The 16,615-nt window shown below is 41.4% G+C and overlaps 1 protein-coding gene across 1 annotated transcript; it reads left to right on the top strand.

The window, feature by feature from the left end:
• The first annotated feature begins 8,808 nt into the window (after positions 1-8,808).
• Positions 8,809-11,815, top strand: LOC134577481 (ferritin heavy chain B-like). Its single transcript, XM_063436242.1, has 4 exons — positions 8,809-9,038; positions 9,259-9,405; positions 9,848-9,973; positions 11,342-11,815. The coding sequence occupies exons 1-4, from the start codon at positions 8,937-8,939 to the stop codon at positions 11,486-11,488; spliced, it is 522 nt and encodes a 173-aa protein (XP_063292312.1). The 5' UTR covers positions 8,809-8,936; the 3' UTR covers positions 11,489-11,815.
• The last annotated feature ends 4,800 nt before the right edge of the window (positions 11,816-16,615 follow it).

Here is a 16,615-nt window from a genome sequence, read left to right as displayed (position 1 = left end):
GAAGCATATCAGACTGGTCCCACCCATACGGGCAGTCCAGATCCGAAATGTCAGCAAGTTCTCTCTGCACGAGAGATACAGCAACCCCAGACGATCGTTTCAACCTTGTTAGGCATCATCAGTGAGGCATAGCTGATATCTCTCTAGGCACCGTGAGCAAGGGGTCCACGTCTGGATTACCCTTTAAACTTATGGAGAGAAAAAACGGGTCGCAAGAGTATTCTGAGAACGGACAGCAGCTGAAATAGCCTGCCCTTCGGTGGGTCCCCGCTCAGAACTCAAGCTGGTTTTCGCTCATCTTGTGCCATTACAGAGAGAACATATCTGAAGCATATCAGACTGGTCCCACCCATACGGGCAGTCCAGATCCGAAATGTCAGCAAGTTCTCTCTGCACGAGAGATACAGCAACCCCAGACGATCGTTTCAACCTTGTTAGGCATCATCAGTGAGGCATAGCTGATATCTCTCTAGGCACCGTGAGCAAGGGGTCCACGTCTGGATTACCCTTTAAACTTATGGAGAGAAAAAACGGGTCGCAAGAGTATTCTGAGAACGGACAGCAGCTGAAATAGCCTGCCCTTCGGTGGGTCCCCGCTCAGAACTCAAGCTGGTTTTCGCTCATCTTGTGCCATTACAGAGAGAACATATCTGAAGCATATCAGACTGGTCCCACCCATACGGGCAGTCCAGATCCGAAATGTCAGCAAGTTCTCTCTGCACGAGAGATACAGCAACCCCAGACGATCGTTTCAACCTTGTTAGGCATCATCAGTGAGGCATAGCTGATATCTCTCTAGGCACCGTGAGCAAGTTATCCCTAAGCATATCCCTGTTATCTACATCCTCTGGCAATAATGGTTGCGCTTTACTCATTTCTTCCAACGGATGTGTAAATAACTCCTCTGACAGATCAAGTGAAGCGGCTGTGGTGCTAGTGTTGGTGGTGGCGGCAGGCGGGCGAGTGGTAACTTGAGAGGTGCCCGAAGCTAAGCTGGAGGAGGATGGTGCGTCAAGGTTCCGAGCGGAAGCTGTAGAAGATTGGGTGTCCTGTGTTAGCCAGTCAACTATGTCCTCAGAACTTTTCGAGTTCAGGGTACGTGACCTCTGAACACTGGGCATTATTCTAGGGCCAAAGGGAATCACAGCACCACGACCACGACGGCCCCTGCGGGGTGGCTTGCCTCTGCCTGTCATTTTTTTTTCGATTAGTGGTACTATGCGTGCAAGCTACTGTGACAACACATATGAGTAGATGCTGTAGGCCTGATACATACGCTTGCATTTTTAAATGTACACTACTGTTACACCAGATATGAGTTGCACTGGTGTGACACTGTGCCCTGGCAGGCCCTGAAACGCACACGTGTGAAGGAAACTGACTGCTATTATATTACAGTCAAAAAAGGTTTTTGTTTTTTTTAAATGCAAGCTATTGTGACACCAGATATGAGTGGTGGCACTGGGCAAGTGGGCACAGTATACGCTGTAGCCTGACACACACGCTGGCAGGCAGGCAAATGCAATTAGATTACACACACACACAAAAAAAAAGCAGACTGATGTTCTAGCACTAAAAAGGGCTTTTTGGGGTGCTGTCCTTACAGCAGAGATCAGATGAGTCCTTCAGGACTGTAGTGGACACTGAATACACTAGCCTAGCTATCGATTTCCCTATTAAATCAGCAGCAGATACACTGTCCCTCCTCTCACTAAGAATGCAGCTTCCGGGGGGCGGGGCCTTGCTGTCATGGAGGAAAGACGCACTTTGTGTGAGATCCCTCAATATCTCACTTTAAGCAGCTATCAACAAGCGAATTTCACCCCAGAAGGGATGACCTAGCAATGTTGCTCCTACCTGACCAACCCGACATGCTTAATAGCGGTCAGCAACTCGACAGAGTCTTACTTACCTTCGCGTGGCAAGTGTGGCCTGGTGCTCACCGGGCGGGAGAGGCGGCCGATCTCCCGATCCTGGGATGCCCAGGAGCAGCTACTTCCCGTCAGGAGCTCCGTTACCCCCCCCCCCTCGGACCGGTGGGGGTTATTCCAGTCCAGCCCTGAGAGGCTGTCTGGAGCTAATGGACGTACAGAGCACAGCTGCCTAGGCTCATCTGCGACTCTCCCAATATGGCGGCAGCCGCGTGTCCTCCTGGTACCAGCAAAGCATGGCAGGATATTGAGTCTAAGCTGGACAGACTCTTTAATCAATTTTGGAAGCAAATAACAAGCAGGAAGCCCCAACAAGCTCCACCACAGCCACAACAAGCTCCACCACAGCTAAGCGAAGCAGTCCCCATTAAAATCCACCAACGCAAAAGGCGTTGAAGACGGGACCAGAGGCACAAACAAAAATTCAGAGCCTGCCCCACGTCAAGCACTCGCCTCCACCTTAAGCCACCACAATCCCACACCGGACGTGAAGCACCACTGGAACAGATCCGACCACCCGACAAAACAAGCTTCCACCACCTCAAGCCGCGAACCCGGCACTCAGCCAGAGACTTGCCTTTGTTGTTCCAGGTATCAGGGACTCCCAGGGTCTGCACCTGGCACCCAGAAGGGATCGGATGAGCACAAGCAGTAAACAGCAGCCTGCCAAGCATGTCCCACTATAGCCGATCCTCCACACCATGCCTTTGATCACATGAACTGCTCTCTGCACATTAACTAATCGTAAAGTAGCAAGCGTTTAAACATGTCATTATTTCACCTCCTAAAGAGTTTATTGTCATAGTTCCTTACATGCCTTTAGCTTAACCGTTCATGTATTATGTTATTCACTAGTCTCATCTCATGGGGCGACTCACACTTGATTTATAACTAGTGGTGGAGCTGCTGATATAAATACACAGTTGATAACGTGCAAGCTACTCCCTAAACATGACAGCCATCTTTCACAACAATGTACTGCTATATACTCATACCCTCAGTGCAACTAGCCATGATATACGCACGTTCAGCCTAGCATGCTCAAATATAACACACTTCTGTCTAAAAAAAAAAAAAGAAAAATAATAATACAAAAAAAAAAAAAAGAATGCAGCTTCCGAATGAATCTAAAATGGATGCTGTCCAGGAGGTGGGAGGGTCTGGGAGGGAGGGTCTGCTGCTGATTGGCTGGAATGTGTCTGGAATGTGTCTGCTGACTGTGAGGTACAGGGTCAAAGTTTACCCTGTACCTCACAAGCTATGTTCGCCAGGAACTATTCGCCAGCGAACTATTCGGGACATCTCTATACATGACCTTAATTCTTTTCAATATAATTTAAATCGACATGGAACAAGAAATCGAAAGGACAACTTACAAGGGTGAGACCAAGTTGCTCTGATATATAGGATATATCTGATATATAGGATTTCAGGTTACAAGCAGGACATATAAAAAATAAATTAGTTTAAAAAGGTTACAATAGAGGGGCAGAGCCTGACTCTTCAGCTAACCAGACGTGTTCTGCGTGAGCTCTCACTTTCTATGCTGATTCCCTCGAAAATATCATGGGCTACCAAGCTGGAAACTTCAAGCCAAGGTGCTACCTACCTGAGGGGCAGCCCAACTAATCTTTTGAAACTTCTACCACAGCCTGTAGCCACCAGGATCCGTGGCGGCAGGTTGTGGCCTACTAACGCTTGAGTTGGGGAAGTGCGGAAAACGTCCTCACTCCACTCAATGCTGTACAGTCTGGTGAATCTTCTATTCCTCCCTCTGTACCAGTGGGGGTTATCCCGGTCAACACTGAGCTGACCTGTTGTTCTAGCTCCAGACGCCTGCCTCTTGATCTGCAGCAGCCACTCCTCACAGGGCAGCTAGCTAAAAATGGTCTGGCAGTGTCCCTAGGACGATAAGACAATGCTCTGCTGGGGAAATAATAGGACAGGAAAAAGGGTGAGGGGAAGGGGGAAAGGCACAGACACTCAATACATTCAACATGCACTGCACCAATACTGGGCACAGGGTGCCAAAACGCAAGAGTAATCTGGGGACCCACACATAGTGTCTGTCTTCCATCCCCACTGATGGTGACTACCATCACAGAACAGTTTCCATTTAAGACAGATATTGACTGCTGCACAGACTTTGTAGTGTATATGCTACAATGTCCATGTGGCAAGCAATATATAGGCCGTACTAAATGTGCTTTAAAGATTAGGACCATGGAACATATAAACAACATAAAAAGGCTATATGTCTCTTCAATCCCAGTACATTGTAATTAATGTCCATCATTTAACTTCCGTTGCATTGGAATTGAAAAGAGATACCCTCATTGGAGAAGTTATACCCTCATCTAAGACTGGTACCTATAGATATCATTAATGTTTGAAACAACAACCACAAATGTATGTTATCATCCTTATATTAAAACTTTTATCCAGTGAAAAGCCTGTTTACTTCATGCTCATAGAAATTGTTCTTTGCATATAAATATAATTAAATTAGTTTATTAAACTTTGTCCATATATAAACCCACAATAATTTAATATTTCAGCAAACAAAAAATGCCATTTGACATAAAGACTCTACATCCAGAAATTGATTTACTTCTTCAGAACCAATGAAAGACGTGTCCGTAATGGAGCGTCTGTACCCAGAGTGGTACCTCCGCTGTAGATTCTCCCAGGTCCAGTAGTGAAGCAGTGTTTATAACTCCTGCGTACCCAAACACCAGCCGAGACTTGATGAAGGATACAAAAAGAACTGGTTTGTTCATCCTAAAGCATACATTTATACACAGACCCCCAGCATGGGGTCTCAATTCAGAAACCCTTAAAGGGACACTCCAGGCACCCAGACTGCTTCAGCTGATTTAAGTAGTCTGGGTGCTGTGACCCTTTTGTACTGCACTGTTTACATTGCAGCTCTTAGTCTGCCCTTAGTGGCTGTCTACCAGACAGCCACTGGGGGCGCTTCTGGAATCTAAACAGACTTTTGGTCCGTTATCTCACGGACCTCCAGTGTCAGATTTTCCCCATAGGAAAGCATTGAATAACTGTTTTCGGACACTGAAACTCCCGCACACTTCTGGACTTCCAGGATCGCCTGTGTTCGGTTCTACACCACATAAAAGGGCACTGTTCAGAGGAATTGTTCCCATGAACAAGGTGAACAAGATCCAGGGTAAAAATACTGACTATGTTCGGTAGTTTGTTCGGTTTTTAAACTACCGGACTTGACCGTCCGCAAGCCCTGATTCTCTGGAACTGTTTTGGGCATGGGACCATGAATTAAATTATGACTTCCAGGAAATTCCTGAACCGATCTGGGTGATTTTTGTGTTTAAATGTACTTTTGGGGTGTTTGTGAAATGTGTGATTCTCCAATGTCTTGACCTATCTCTCCTTTTACCTATCTCAAACCTCACCTGTCCTAGCTCTGCAACCTCCTTCTACAATTCCACCCTCTCCTCTCAACTAGACATCATGGCACCTCCTACATTTAAATGCCCCCAACAACAACCTTGGCACACCAAGCTGACTCGATATCTCCAAAAATGCTCCAGAACTGCTGAACGCTGTTGGAGAAAGTCTCACTGTGCGTCTGACTTTCTCCACTATAAATTTATGCTGCGCTCATACAGCTGAGCTCTTTCCTCTGCAAAAGTAAATTACTTCAATACCCTCATAACCACACTCTCCCACAAACCCAAACGACTATTTCACACATTTAACTCTCTTCTTCGCCCTATTGTTACTCTTCAACCTACTAAGCGCAAGAGGTTTCTGCTCTTCTCCAGTCCTCCCGCCCCACCACCCCGCCCCAATTCCCTTGAATTTCATCCGTACTCTGTCTTCTTCTCTTTCTCTACCTCTCACTAAAATTCTCAATCTCTCTCTTTCCTCTGGCACATATCCATCACTCTTCAAACATGCAACTGTAACCCCAATTCTAAAGAAGCCCAACCTTGACCCTAACTCCCCGTCCAACTATTGTCCTATCTCGCTATTGCCTTTTGCATCCAAGATCCTTGAAAGAGTTGTGTATGCGAGATTGACAGACTTCCTTGAGTCCAATTCTCTGCTAGACCTGCTTCAGTCTCATTTCCGCGCTAAGCACTCTGTGGAAATGGCACTGACCAAAGTATCCAATGATCTACTTGCTGCAAAATCTCGTCGTCACTACTCCTAATTCTCCTTGACCTTTCTGCGGCTTTTGACACTGTTTATCATCAACAGCTTCTTCTCATCCTCCACAATATCGGCCTACACTCTCTCCTGGTGCTCCTCCTACTTCTCCCAGCACTCTTTCAGTGTTTCTTTCTTTGGCTCTGCTTTTTCTCCCCAACTCCTCTCTGTTGGTGTCCCCCAAGGTTCAGTCCTTGGCCCCTTACTGTTCTCCATCTATACTACCTCCCTTACTAAACTTATTAGCTCCTTTGGCTTCCAATATCATTTCCATGGGGATGACACGAAAATGTATCTGTCTTCTCCTGATCTCTCCCCTTCCCTCTTGACTAGTGTCTCTGACTGCCTCTCTGCTATTTCTAACTGGATGGCTACCCACTTCCTTAAACTCAACTTGACCAAAACTCAAATTCTGGTCTTTTCTTCCTTTAAGTGTTGCTACTCCTCTGTCTGTCTCCCTCCAAGTCAACGCTGATAACATCAGCTCCACCATTGAGAATGCTTTCCTATGGACTGACTAATTGTGTGCGGCTCTTGACGCGCATGCGCATTCAGGCGATGACGGCCAAAGGAGGAGGAGAGTCCCCAGCGCTGCTATACCTGCTACACTTTCTTGGAGAAGAGGCCTTCCCACTAGGTGCTGGATCTAGGAGTTTGATCCAGGGTGGGAAGGGACGGTGAGACGCCAGCCAAGCTGCGGCAGCTAAGGGGCTACGGTGCTTATGGTGTCCGGTGTGGGGCTTATGGTACTCGGCTACAGCTAGGAAGCAATAATTGGCGGAGGCACCCAGCGACATGGGATGCAGGGTGGGAGGTGGGCACTCCAGGATTCTCTAGTGCCAGGAAAAAAATGTTTTCTCCTGGAGAGTCCCTTTAAGCCCACTCAGGCGTCTCTGTGTCTGGGAGATAATTGAGTTTATAACCGGTAAACTAATTATCTCCCTGATACAAATAGCTGAATCCAGAAAATACCCCCAAAACACCCATTAAACATTACGTATCCCCACACATCATACATCATTTTAAAGAGATCAAAGCACCCATCCTAGGAAATTAGTGCTCTGATCCCTGAATAATGCATAGAGTCACGAACTCTTCAGTACGACACCTCTGTGTTTTCCTTGGAACTCCGGCTCGGCCACACTTACCACTTGGGCCTGGCCAGTTTGTATCACATCGTTCTGAATGATAAAACCAGTTATACTTCCAGAATGATGTCCTGTCTAGTTATTGGGGGAACTGAGCTATATTCACCAACAGTTCTATTTCTCTCTGAGAGGAGAGTTTAGGGTTACAAGTTGTCCTCTTCACTAATTATCTCCTGGACACAGAAATTACAAAACATAAAATATCACAAAACACAGGTAATATTGGCCAGTGCCCCCACATGCCATATATCCCCGGAAAGGTCTCTCTGGAGCGTCCACCTTCTATGAAAACCATGATCGTATATGGCTAGATCGAATTCTATTATAGTACAAAGTTCAGCGGGATGCGGCTTGCCTCCGATCCAGAGAAGAGTTTCAGAGTGCTGGATAGAGTTTCCCAGTCACCTTAAAGCATGACAATTTTCGTGATGTTGTTCAAAGCCTCTATACCTCCTCTGTTAACTCTCCAAAGAGCACCCTGGTGTCCAAAATTGCTCTTGTTTAACTTTTAGTGGAGCGTGGTAACTCTGCTATCCACTTTAGAGTCCAGGGTGATTTAGAGTCACTCCCGGTCAGACGCACCATGTCTCAGTATCCCTCTGGCGGAAGATAGGTGGTTATAAACAGCCAGAAAGGAGCGCTGGGCTGGGAGACATGGGTTGGAGTGTCATTCCATAGTATGAGCCATGCACCTGGCTTAGGTGACCAAAGGGTCCATCACATTGATATTTCTGATTTCTCCTAGTCTTCTGCTACTTTCTAACTTCTCAGTGGTACCACTGCTAATTACCATGTTATTTAGTTTAATTTCTTCTTACCTGCTGCTGTTTTAACTCCCTACTGACATGTATGCTCTATCGTTTTACGTCATATAATATACTATCCATGTCTGGATGATCTTCTCTGCTTTCAAAAGCCTAGGATTACTTACCATCTGAGACATGTAAGCATAGCCTAGATTTAGCCTGACTTTACTTTTTTTTTTTTAACTTGCTATTATAGCAATATCTTACTGTGTCTTACAAAGTAAGCTTACTTGTACTCATATGCACAGCAAAAAGGGTAATAAAGCAAAAAAGCCAATAAAAAAATTATTGTGATAAACCAATATGTCTTTCAGTTCCCTGAGAAATAAAAATTTTAGTTTTTGGTCATGCTGTATTCTTGTCGGCAGAATTATTATTATTTTTTTTCAACGTATTGTCTGTCTTGTATGTTTATTGTATTGCATTTTATTTCCTTTTTATGTATTTATTTTATCTAAAATATAAGTACAATCTTTAACAAAGAGTATTTAAAACAAGCAGAAAGATTAAAAAAACACACATTTCCATTTAACAGCATTGAAACATGTTCCATGATAAGATGTAATTGTCTTGTGAATACCATGACAATGCAGAAATTCAAGCCAGTAATTCAACCTGTAACATAAAAGCCATCGCTGAAATGATTCAGCAGAATCTCCCTGCACTTATTGGTTCTCAGCTAATGGGAAGGTGAGGTCTGACTTCATTTATGGGAATAAACAGAATATATAAGTCCCTGCAGCTACTGCAGAATCACCGTCAGAGAAAGTTCTTGCTTCAACAGTGATTGAACGGAACTGCTTCTGATATTCAGAAACAAAATCATTTAATTCCACCAGTTCTTTAAGATCAACAGCAACATGAACTCTCAAGTGCGTCAGAACTACAGCCATGACAGCGAGGCAGCCGTTAACCGCATTGTGAACCTTAAAATGTTTGCGTCGTACACCTACCTATCCTTGGTAAGTTGAAAAATATCTCGATATTTGACGGTGTTTATAGTAGTTTTTATAGTAAACCAGCAACTTTCCTATATTCACAAATTGGAAGAAAACTGTCAGACATATTTCTAATTAATCTGTTTTAAGAAAAGCTAGATGTCTGTCTATCTATCTATCTATATCTACTTGACTATATATATCGATCACTATATCCACAACTGTTGTCCGTTTCTATTTTTAGTCTTACTACTTTGACCGCGATGATGTGGCTCTCCATCACGTGGCAGAGTTTTTCAAGGAGCACAGCAAGAAGGAGCAGGAGTGTGCCGAAAAATTTCTGAAATGTCAAAACAAGCGCGGAGGGCGGATCATTCTGCAGGATGTGAAGGTAAACATGAGCAATGACAAACAATATTTGGGGTCTGGGAAAGGTAATCTGTATGAATAAAACTACTAGCGGCCTAAACCAGTTGCAATTATTTGCTGTTTATTGAATCAGCCTTCATACCGAGAGGGCTTTTATCAAGACCTTTATAAAGGTCTTGATAAAAGTCCTCTCGGACTGAAACATCAATATCTGTATTGTGCTGAATAAAAAGCATCTACTTTATTTCTACTAAGACCCCTGAGTGCACTCGTCTTGTTTGCATATATTCTGGTTGGAGCTAGCACCAGGGCATTTACAAGACCTGGGAACCTGGATTTGTGTATATATATATATATAGTTATTTTCTATGTTGCGACACATTCACAATATAGGGAGATATGTTTCCTTAAATGATTAAAGAAAAGTGAGAAATCTAATGTATTCTTTTATTTCGATTCCCCAGAAAACAGAACGTGATGAATGGGGCAGCACTCTGGAAGCTATGCAGACAGCTCTGGATCTGGAAAAGAATCTGAACCAGGCCGTGCTGGATCTGCACAATCTAGCAACTGAGAGAAATGACCCCCATGTGAGTTTTATTATATAACATTGCCATAATATCGGAATGCCTATATAAAGACACGAAGTCATAGCTGGAAATAGCTTGGCTTTTTTTATTAAGTTTTTATGATAGGATAGCATGTTCCTATAAATATATTTTATTAACCTTTCTCACTTTGATCAGTGTTTGCATGTGTTATTATATTATTGCCAGTAGAGGGCTGAGTTTCATTGGTTATAAATGCCGGTATATACAGAAACCTGATGAATACCTGTTTAGCTGACATTTGATGTCTGTATGAACGGCTTCTAACTCTCTTAATGTTTATATTACATTTTGTAGACCTGAATCTGCTATCCAATCATACAATTGTGCTACTTACCCCTCAAAGTTTTCTGGGTGTAGAAGGTGAACATCTCTGAGACCCACTTTAAATCTGTTTATAACAAAACCAATAGCAATGGATTTCCTACTGCTTTTGGGAAGATAACCTACATTGTCATGATTGGGGAGTTCCTTACTTTGGGCAGACTAGATGGGCCGAATGGTTCTTATCTGCCGTCACATTCTATGTTTCTAGGTTTCTATGGTGTCTACCTAGAACATTGTTCTTCAATCTTATCCTCTTGACCCACAGGCTACTTTTTTTTACAACTACTGTTAATGAAAGTGAGAATCTAAGTGGCTGTGTCATGGTACTCCCATTAGTATATATATATATATATATATATATATATTTATGGGTGCACCAAATTTTTTTTTTATATTCTGTATATATTAAATAAAAATAAAAGACTATAGTAACAACTTATTATAATAAAATACACTTAAGTTCTAATTAATGGTTATATGTATTGTATTATAATAAGTTGCTACTATAGTCTATTATTTTTATTTATTATATACATACTATTTTAAAAAAATGCACACATATTTTGTTTTATTCCTGTTGTATTACTTAGTCGCTTGGTTTGGGTTGCTGCCTTTTCAATTCATATCTATTATTTTTTTTAATAAATTCCTCATTGTTGTTTGACTCCCATGGGAATATCTTAAATTCTGGCCTGTTGGTGGATCCCGAATACAATTTGGAACAAGAGTGGTTGAGAAAAAAAAAATTCTGCCTCAGTTTATGTATCAAATATTTATCCATGCAATATAAACATTGTAGACGAGATCTGGGCTCCGCTACTATTTATACTACTATCCTTGCTTTCCAAACTAAGTTTAAGCATCTTTGGGGAGAGTGGAGACAAACATGGTTTTAGGGGATGAACACTGATGTTGTTGGATATATGTGCACTGCGGCATTGCGCGTAACTGTAAAGAGTCTTGTGGACTAGTTTATTGGTTCTGCCTTTGAGTTTATGTCTTAACCTTGTTGTCCTTTTACAGTTGTGTGATTACTTGGAAAGTGAGCAACTGGAGGAATATGTGAAGAGCATTAAGAAACTTGGTGATCATATCACTAATCTGAGACGCCTTGGGGTGCCACAGAATGGCATGGGAGAGTACCTGTTCGACGAGCACACCTTGTCGTAGAGCAGCAAAGATCTCCATCCTCAGAGACAGCACGTCCAGCATTCTATACATTCCTCCTAATCCTTCCTCTGTCACAAAGTGTGATGCTATATGCCTATCTCTACTGTCAAGACGTCGTTGAACTGCAATTTCCATTATGTTTGGTCAAGGAAGTTATAGTTCAACAGCTGTTTGAAATTTTAACTGTTTGTTCTAAGCCCTGTGAAAGCATCCACCGGTTATCCCAAAACAAGTTTGGCAATAGCCTCTCTTTGTAAAATAAGAAATGTTTGCTCGCCTGTTTTCCTGTTTTACGAACATTAAAGAGAGCATGTCATTCAAAATGCATATTGGCTCTTGTTATTATTTGTAAATGATGTTTGTAGACGTTACACTGTGTTTATAATTTAAAGGCCTATCGTCAGTAAATGATGTTCTGTGTTTCTCCTTTTTATATGTTCTTGCTTTTACATGTGTTTGCTGCTCCTGCAATGTACAGCACAGTGATCATGCATCAAAGTATATCTAAAATGGTCCTACCAGACAAGTGGGTTCTCCTTCCACTCAGCATACGAGTGCATCAATAACGCAGAGTCCAGATGCAGGACAAAAGTACTGGACTCGATCATACATAGTAAACATTGTCCTTTATTTGAAACACAGTATCAAATCAGAGCATGCGTGATGGGGCAAAGGAAAAGAGATGCTAACGCGTTCCGTGCCCTTGCAAGGCGCTTCCTTTGCTGCTTCTGCAATTAATGTTTACCATGAGATTCTGGACTAGAATCACAACGATGCAGTTAAAGTTAAAGTTCCAGTTATATTGGTTTTGACATTAAATGTGTATATACAAAAAATAAGTATCATACTCGCTGCAGGGGATTACTACCACCAGGGTGCTCAAGACAAATTCTCCACAAACTCCAATTACTAGAAATGTCCAGGCACATTACTAGAAACGTCCAGGCACATCCAATGGTTTCTTCATGGGTCACATCAACCGTGCTCAGTTCACAATGTCACCTGTCCTTGTGCAAACTGATAGATTGCCACGGCAACATGAACATGCAGTACTGTATCAACGTCAGCTGTCTGAAAGCGAATGAGAAGCTCCTGGAAATTTAGACTGGTATAGGTATCATTAAATAAGTGCACAATATGGAGTCAGCAAGTGAAGCTCAAAAACCACCTTAAGTGGTATCCCCTAAACCACTTCTATAGAATACAAAAAAAACATATATACATAAAGTGGAGCTTCTTGCATAGGCGTAAATATCTGCAATAATCTGAATACAAAACAATAGTGCAATATTGTTGTAACAAAAATAATGTACAATATTAACATATGGAGTATCACTCACAAGTCAGGAGTCATAAATCTCATATGACTCGGATGGTAAACGCCTGTGGACACTTTTAAGAATGTCCAATCCCCTCTTTTGTTGTCCTTCCCTGGAATCTGAGCTGCTTTTACTCTCCAATTACTGTCCAAAATGTGTTTCGCCCTTCAAAATGGGCTTCCTCAGTTGACTTTGTATTCATATGATTGCAGATATTTACTGAACGCCTATGCATGGAGCTCCACCTTATGTATGCATGTTTTCTTGGTATAGGTACATGTCAATTTTATGTTGTCGTACTTATATTCAAGAACTTATCCGTTGAAAAGAGTGTGTGCGTCATGCTCATAGAAATTGGCTTTTGCATATTAATAAAATTTGTAAATTCAACTCTGCCCATCTGTAAACCCATAAAAATGTAAAATTTCAGCAGTCAAAAGATGCCATTTGACATGAAGACTCTACATCCAGAAATGGATTAACTCCTTCAGAACCCATGAAAGATGTGCTTAACCCTCGCCCTGAAGGTGGGAAGACGCAAAAGTATTAAATAGGTAAAAAGAAAGCAAAACAAAAAAGCAATAATAGTGTGTATTGCACATGAATTTATAATTTATTTAAAAGTCACTTATGTCGTTGAATACTTCTAATCAGACATTCAACTTTTAGTGTACAGTCCCTAAAACCATCCGACATAGAAGCATATATACAAAATATGCATAGTAAAAATATGTCTCATGTTATCTATTGTAATGGATGAAGCTATTCCTGAGATGCATCATTGACATTCAGGAATGTAGAATCTTGGGAAGCATGAAAAGGTACCGGTATGTTGAAAATGAAGAGATGAGTTAATGTTGCATTAAAAATAAAAAATAAAAAGAATATATGTGCTTAGAAAATACCCCTCTCTGTTACTGACATTGATGCTGTGCTTCATACATCCACTTATGTTTCTTTACTTTGGTTAAAAGCAAAATGTCTCACTATCCACGATGGACAGTATGTAGTTAGAATTTAAGGTGAATTTCAAATTTATCCAATGCTTTCCTATGGGGAGTCCGTTGACGCTGGATGTCCTCATGCATAATAATCCGGAGGTCCCTTTAGTGGCTGTCTGGTAGACAGCCACTAAAGGAGGAGTTAACCCATAAAGTTTATTTAAAAAAAAACTGCAAAAATTACCTTTCCAGGGTTAGGGTGAAGGGACACTGCACACAGACCACATCAATGAGCTGAAGTGATCTGGGTGCCTATAATAGCCAAATTGGAAAAAAAATCACTGTCAGGAATGTTTTTTGTTTGGCTACTCTGGCACTAAATTTGATATTTCCTTTGAATTCTCAATTTAGTAAATAAACCGATTATGTGCTGATTCATCCTGAGAACTGGATTCTGACCCACAAGACCCTGAGGATTTGCTCACTGAAGTCTGTTCACTACAATTCAATGTCAAATAAATAAATAAATGGCAACATAAATGCATACATGCCACAGCCACAAATAGGGCAAAGACATAAGAGGAATTGCATGGCATCTGATAAATTATTTGCAGTTGGATTCTATGAATGGGTGCAATCATGATGGTAGAGAATACATCAATATTATAGTTATATTAGATACCACGTTTTGCCTCGACTGTGATTAATGAGGATTTGTTAAACATTCCTCCCAACATTTCAAATGGACAAAGAGGGACACTTCAATTCTAGGGGTGTAAGTGGAGGCATGGCCAAAGTGTGGCTGTACGGAAAAATTTTAGGAAACTTACTAATAACAATTTTTCAAATCTAGACGCTCCAAAATTAATGAATATTATAAACTTTCTAACTTGCCTGAAAGCAACCAATCTAGGTAAAAGTGACTCTCTAATCCTCAGCTAGATAAAGTCAAAAAGAAACAATTACATTAAAGCACTTGAAAATAATAAGGAAGATAAAGGTCTAACAAAACTGTCAGAATGCAAATAAAGATTGGCAAAAGGACAGTCCCTAGTCCTGATGTGTGTTTTGACGGTCAGGTGGCTCTTCGAGGGATAAGTATTTCTGGCACCATAATCACTACATCAGCCACAGCACAGTCACCACTGAGCACGCCATCTAAACTACAAGCTCCCAGGACAATTCCAGACTTGCATTGCTGTAAGGAGAGGGGTTTAGGAATGGCATTACTATCCTGTTTAAATGAGTACTGTGGGAAAGAAGGCAATGGCCCTAACACATGCATTAACCATTGCAAGCTTGAAAATAATACAAATTTTACCCTTGTAAATATCAATTATAAAGCAAGACCTTAGATGGAGCAATCCTTAATATGGCTGCTCTTTTTATGGTGTGGCATGTCTCTGGAGCTCTATTGGTGGTAAGTGCTGATATCTGCTGCTGCTACCACGCATATAGGGACCTCTATCACGTTGCCACAGAATTCAGAAGTGGATTGGCGGGTGGGAGGCCAGGTATGTGTGTGGGCCGTGGCACACTGAAATGCGGTAGGCGCCATCTTAACTTAGGTCCCGTGCACAAGTGTGTTTTTTTTAACCCCTGCAGTGACATTCCGTGTATAAGACGACTCCCAATATTAGACTAAAACATTTTTGTTACATGGAAAAATACGGTATATTCCTGAATATTATGTTTTTGCAAGTATTCATCGAGTTGCTGTTTAAACATATGTGTAGGCTCTGATAAAACCACTTTATTATTCTAACTGTAAAAAAAAAAAAAAAAAAGGTTTCATTTGCCTTAGACTAAATCTCCTTTCTTCTAGTTTAAATGCGTGACCTTGTATCCTATGTATAGTCCTGTCTCTGAATAGATTTCCAGACCGTGATTTGCACTGGCCCCGATGTGATATGCTTTTTAGAAAACAAAAAGAGCAGTCCTGTAACATTTACTACACTACCAATAAAATAGTGTATGGTAGGAAATAAGGTAAACAGAATGTCTTATAAATGCAATAAAAAAGAACATACACTAGAGGGAGCATCTGTTCTACCATTTTCGAGACTTTTCAGTGAGCGTTTAGACACAGAAAATTCAGTTCTTCTGAATAATTTCATCTGAAAATGAAAACAAATTATGACGATTAGAACTAAGTGTGCAGAGTTATTTACCAGCTAACCCATGGCTTTGTATAAGGGTGGCCACAGGCCGCTTCTATTTTTAAATGATCTAATTGCAAGGAGGGAGTGGGCAAGCAAACAAATTGCATATCTGAATTTTCATCCAACCAGTAGTTCTTTGTTTATTCATAAGAATGAGCAAATGCTGAAATGGCACATCAATCCGATGTGAGTGATCCTCCTCAGCAATTATTCAGAAGACTTAGCCTTTCACGTACATTTAATCAATAACTCTAATAGTTTCTGTTACACAGATCAGCAGCTAAATGACCTATTCCTGTGTGATGACCCGTTCTAATGCTCAATAGAACAAAACATCAAGAGAGATGTAATTATGTTCACTTAAATGAAATAAACCTACCGGTAAATATGATGCAAACTCTTGGCAATATTTGAAGCAAGACAAACAAATAGCTACCTTCTGACTGTTAAGACTAAAATCCTGCCACTCAGTAACAAACACAATAAAAGTATGTGAAGCATGATGATGATGCACTCTAATCCATCTCTGTAACAGCTCTGTAACAGAAACAATTGTTGGGTGCAAACTAAATGTGATATAATGAGGCATCAAAAATACACGTCAAGATACTATTCTAAGTTATATGGTTACTCTTGTATATTTAATTTCCATACACTGATAGGTGCAGAAAAAAAGAATTACCGGTACATTTCTTTTCACTGAAA

The sequence above is a fragment of the Pelobates fuscus genome, chromosome 11, assembly GCF_036172605.1.
Source record: "Pelobates fuscus isolate aPelFus1 chromosome 11, aPelFus1.pri, whole genome shotgun sequence".
Taxonomy (NCBI): domain Eukaryota; kingdom Metazoa; phylum Chordata; class Amphibia; order Anura; family Pelobatidae; genus Pelobates; species Pelobates fuscus.
The sequence above is the reverse complement of the archived record's forward strand: the minus strand, read 5'-3'. Positions and strand labels throughout refer to the sequence as shown.

Coding starts and splice junctions, on each gene's coding strand:
- LOC134577481 (XM_063436242.1), top strand. CDS start 8,937: ATGAACTCTCAAGTGCGTCAGAACTACAGCCATGACAGCGAGGCAGCC. Junction 9,039..9,258: donor CGTACACCTACCTATCCTTG/GTAAGTTGAAAA, acceptor TTCTATTTTTAG/TCTTACTACTTTGACCGCGA. Junction 9,974..11,341: donor CTGAGAGAAATGACCCCCAT/GTGAGTTTTATT, acceptor GTCCTTTTACAG/TTGTGTGATTACTTGGAAAG.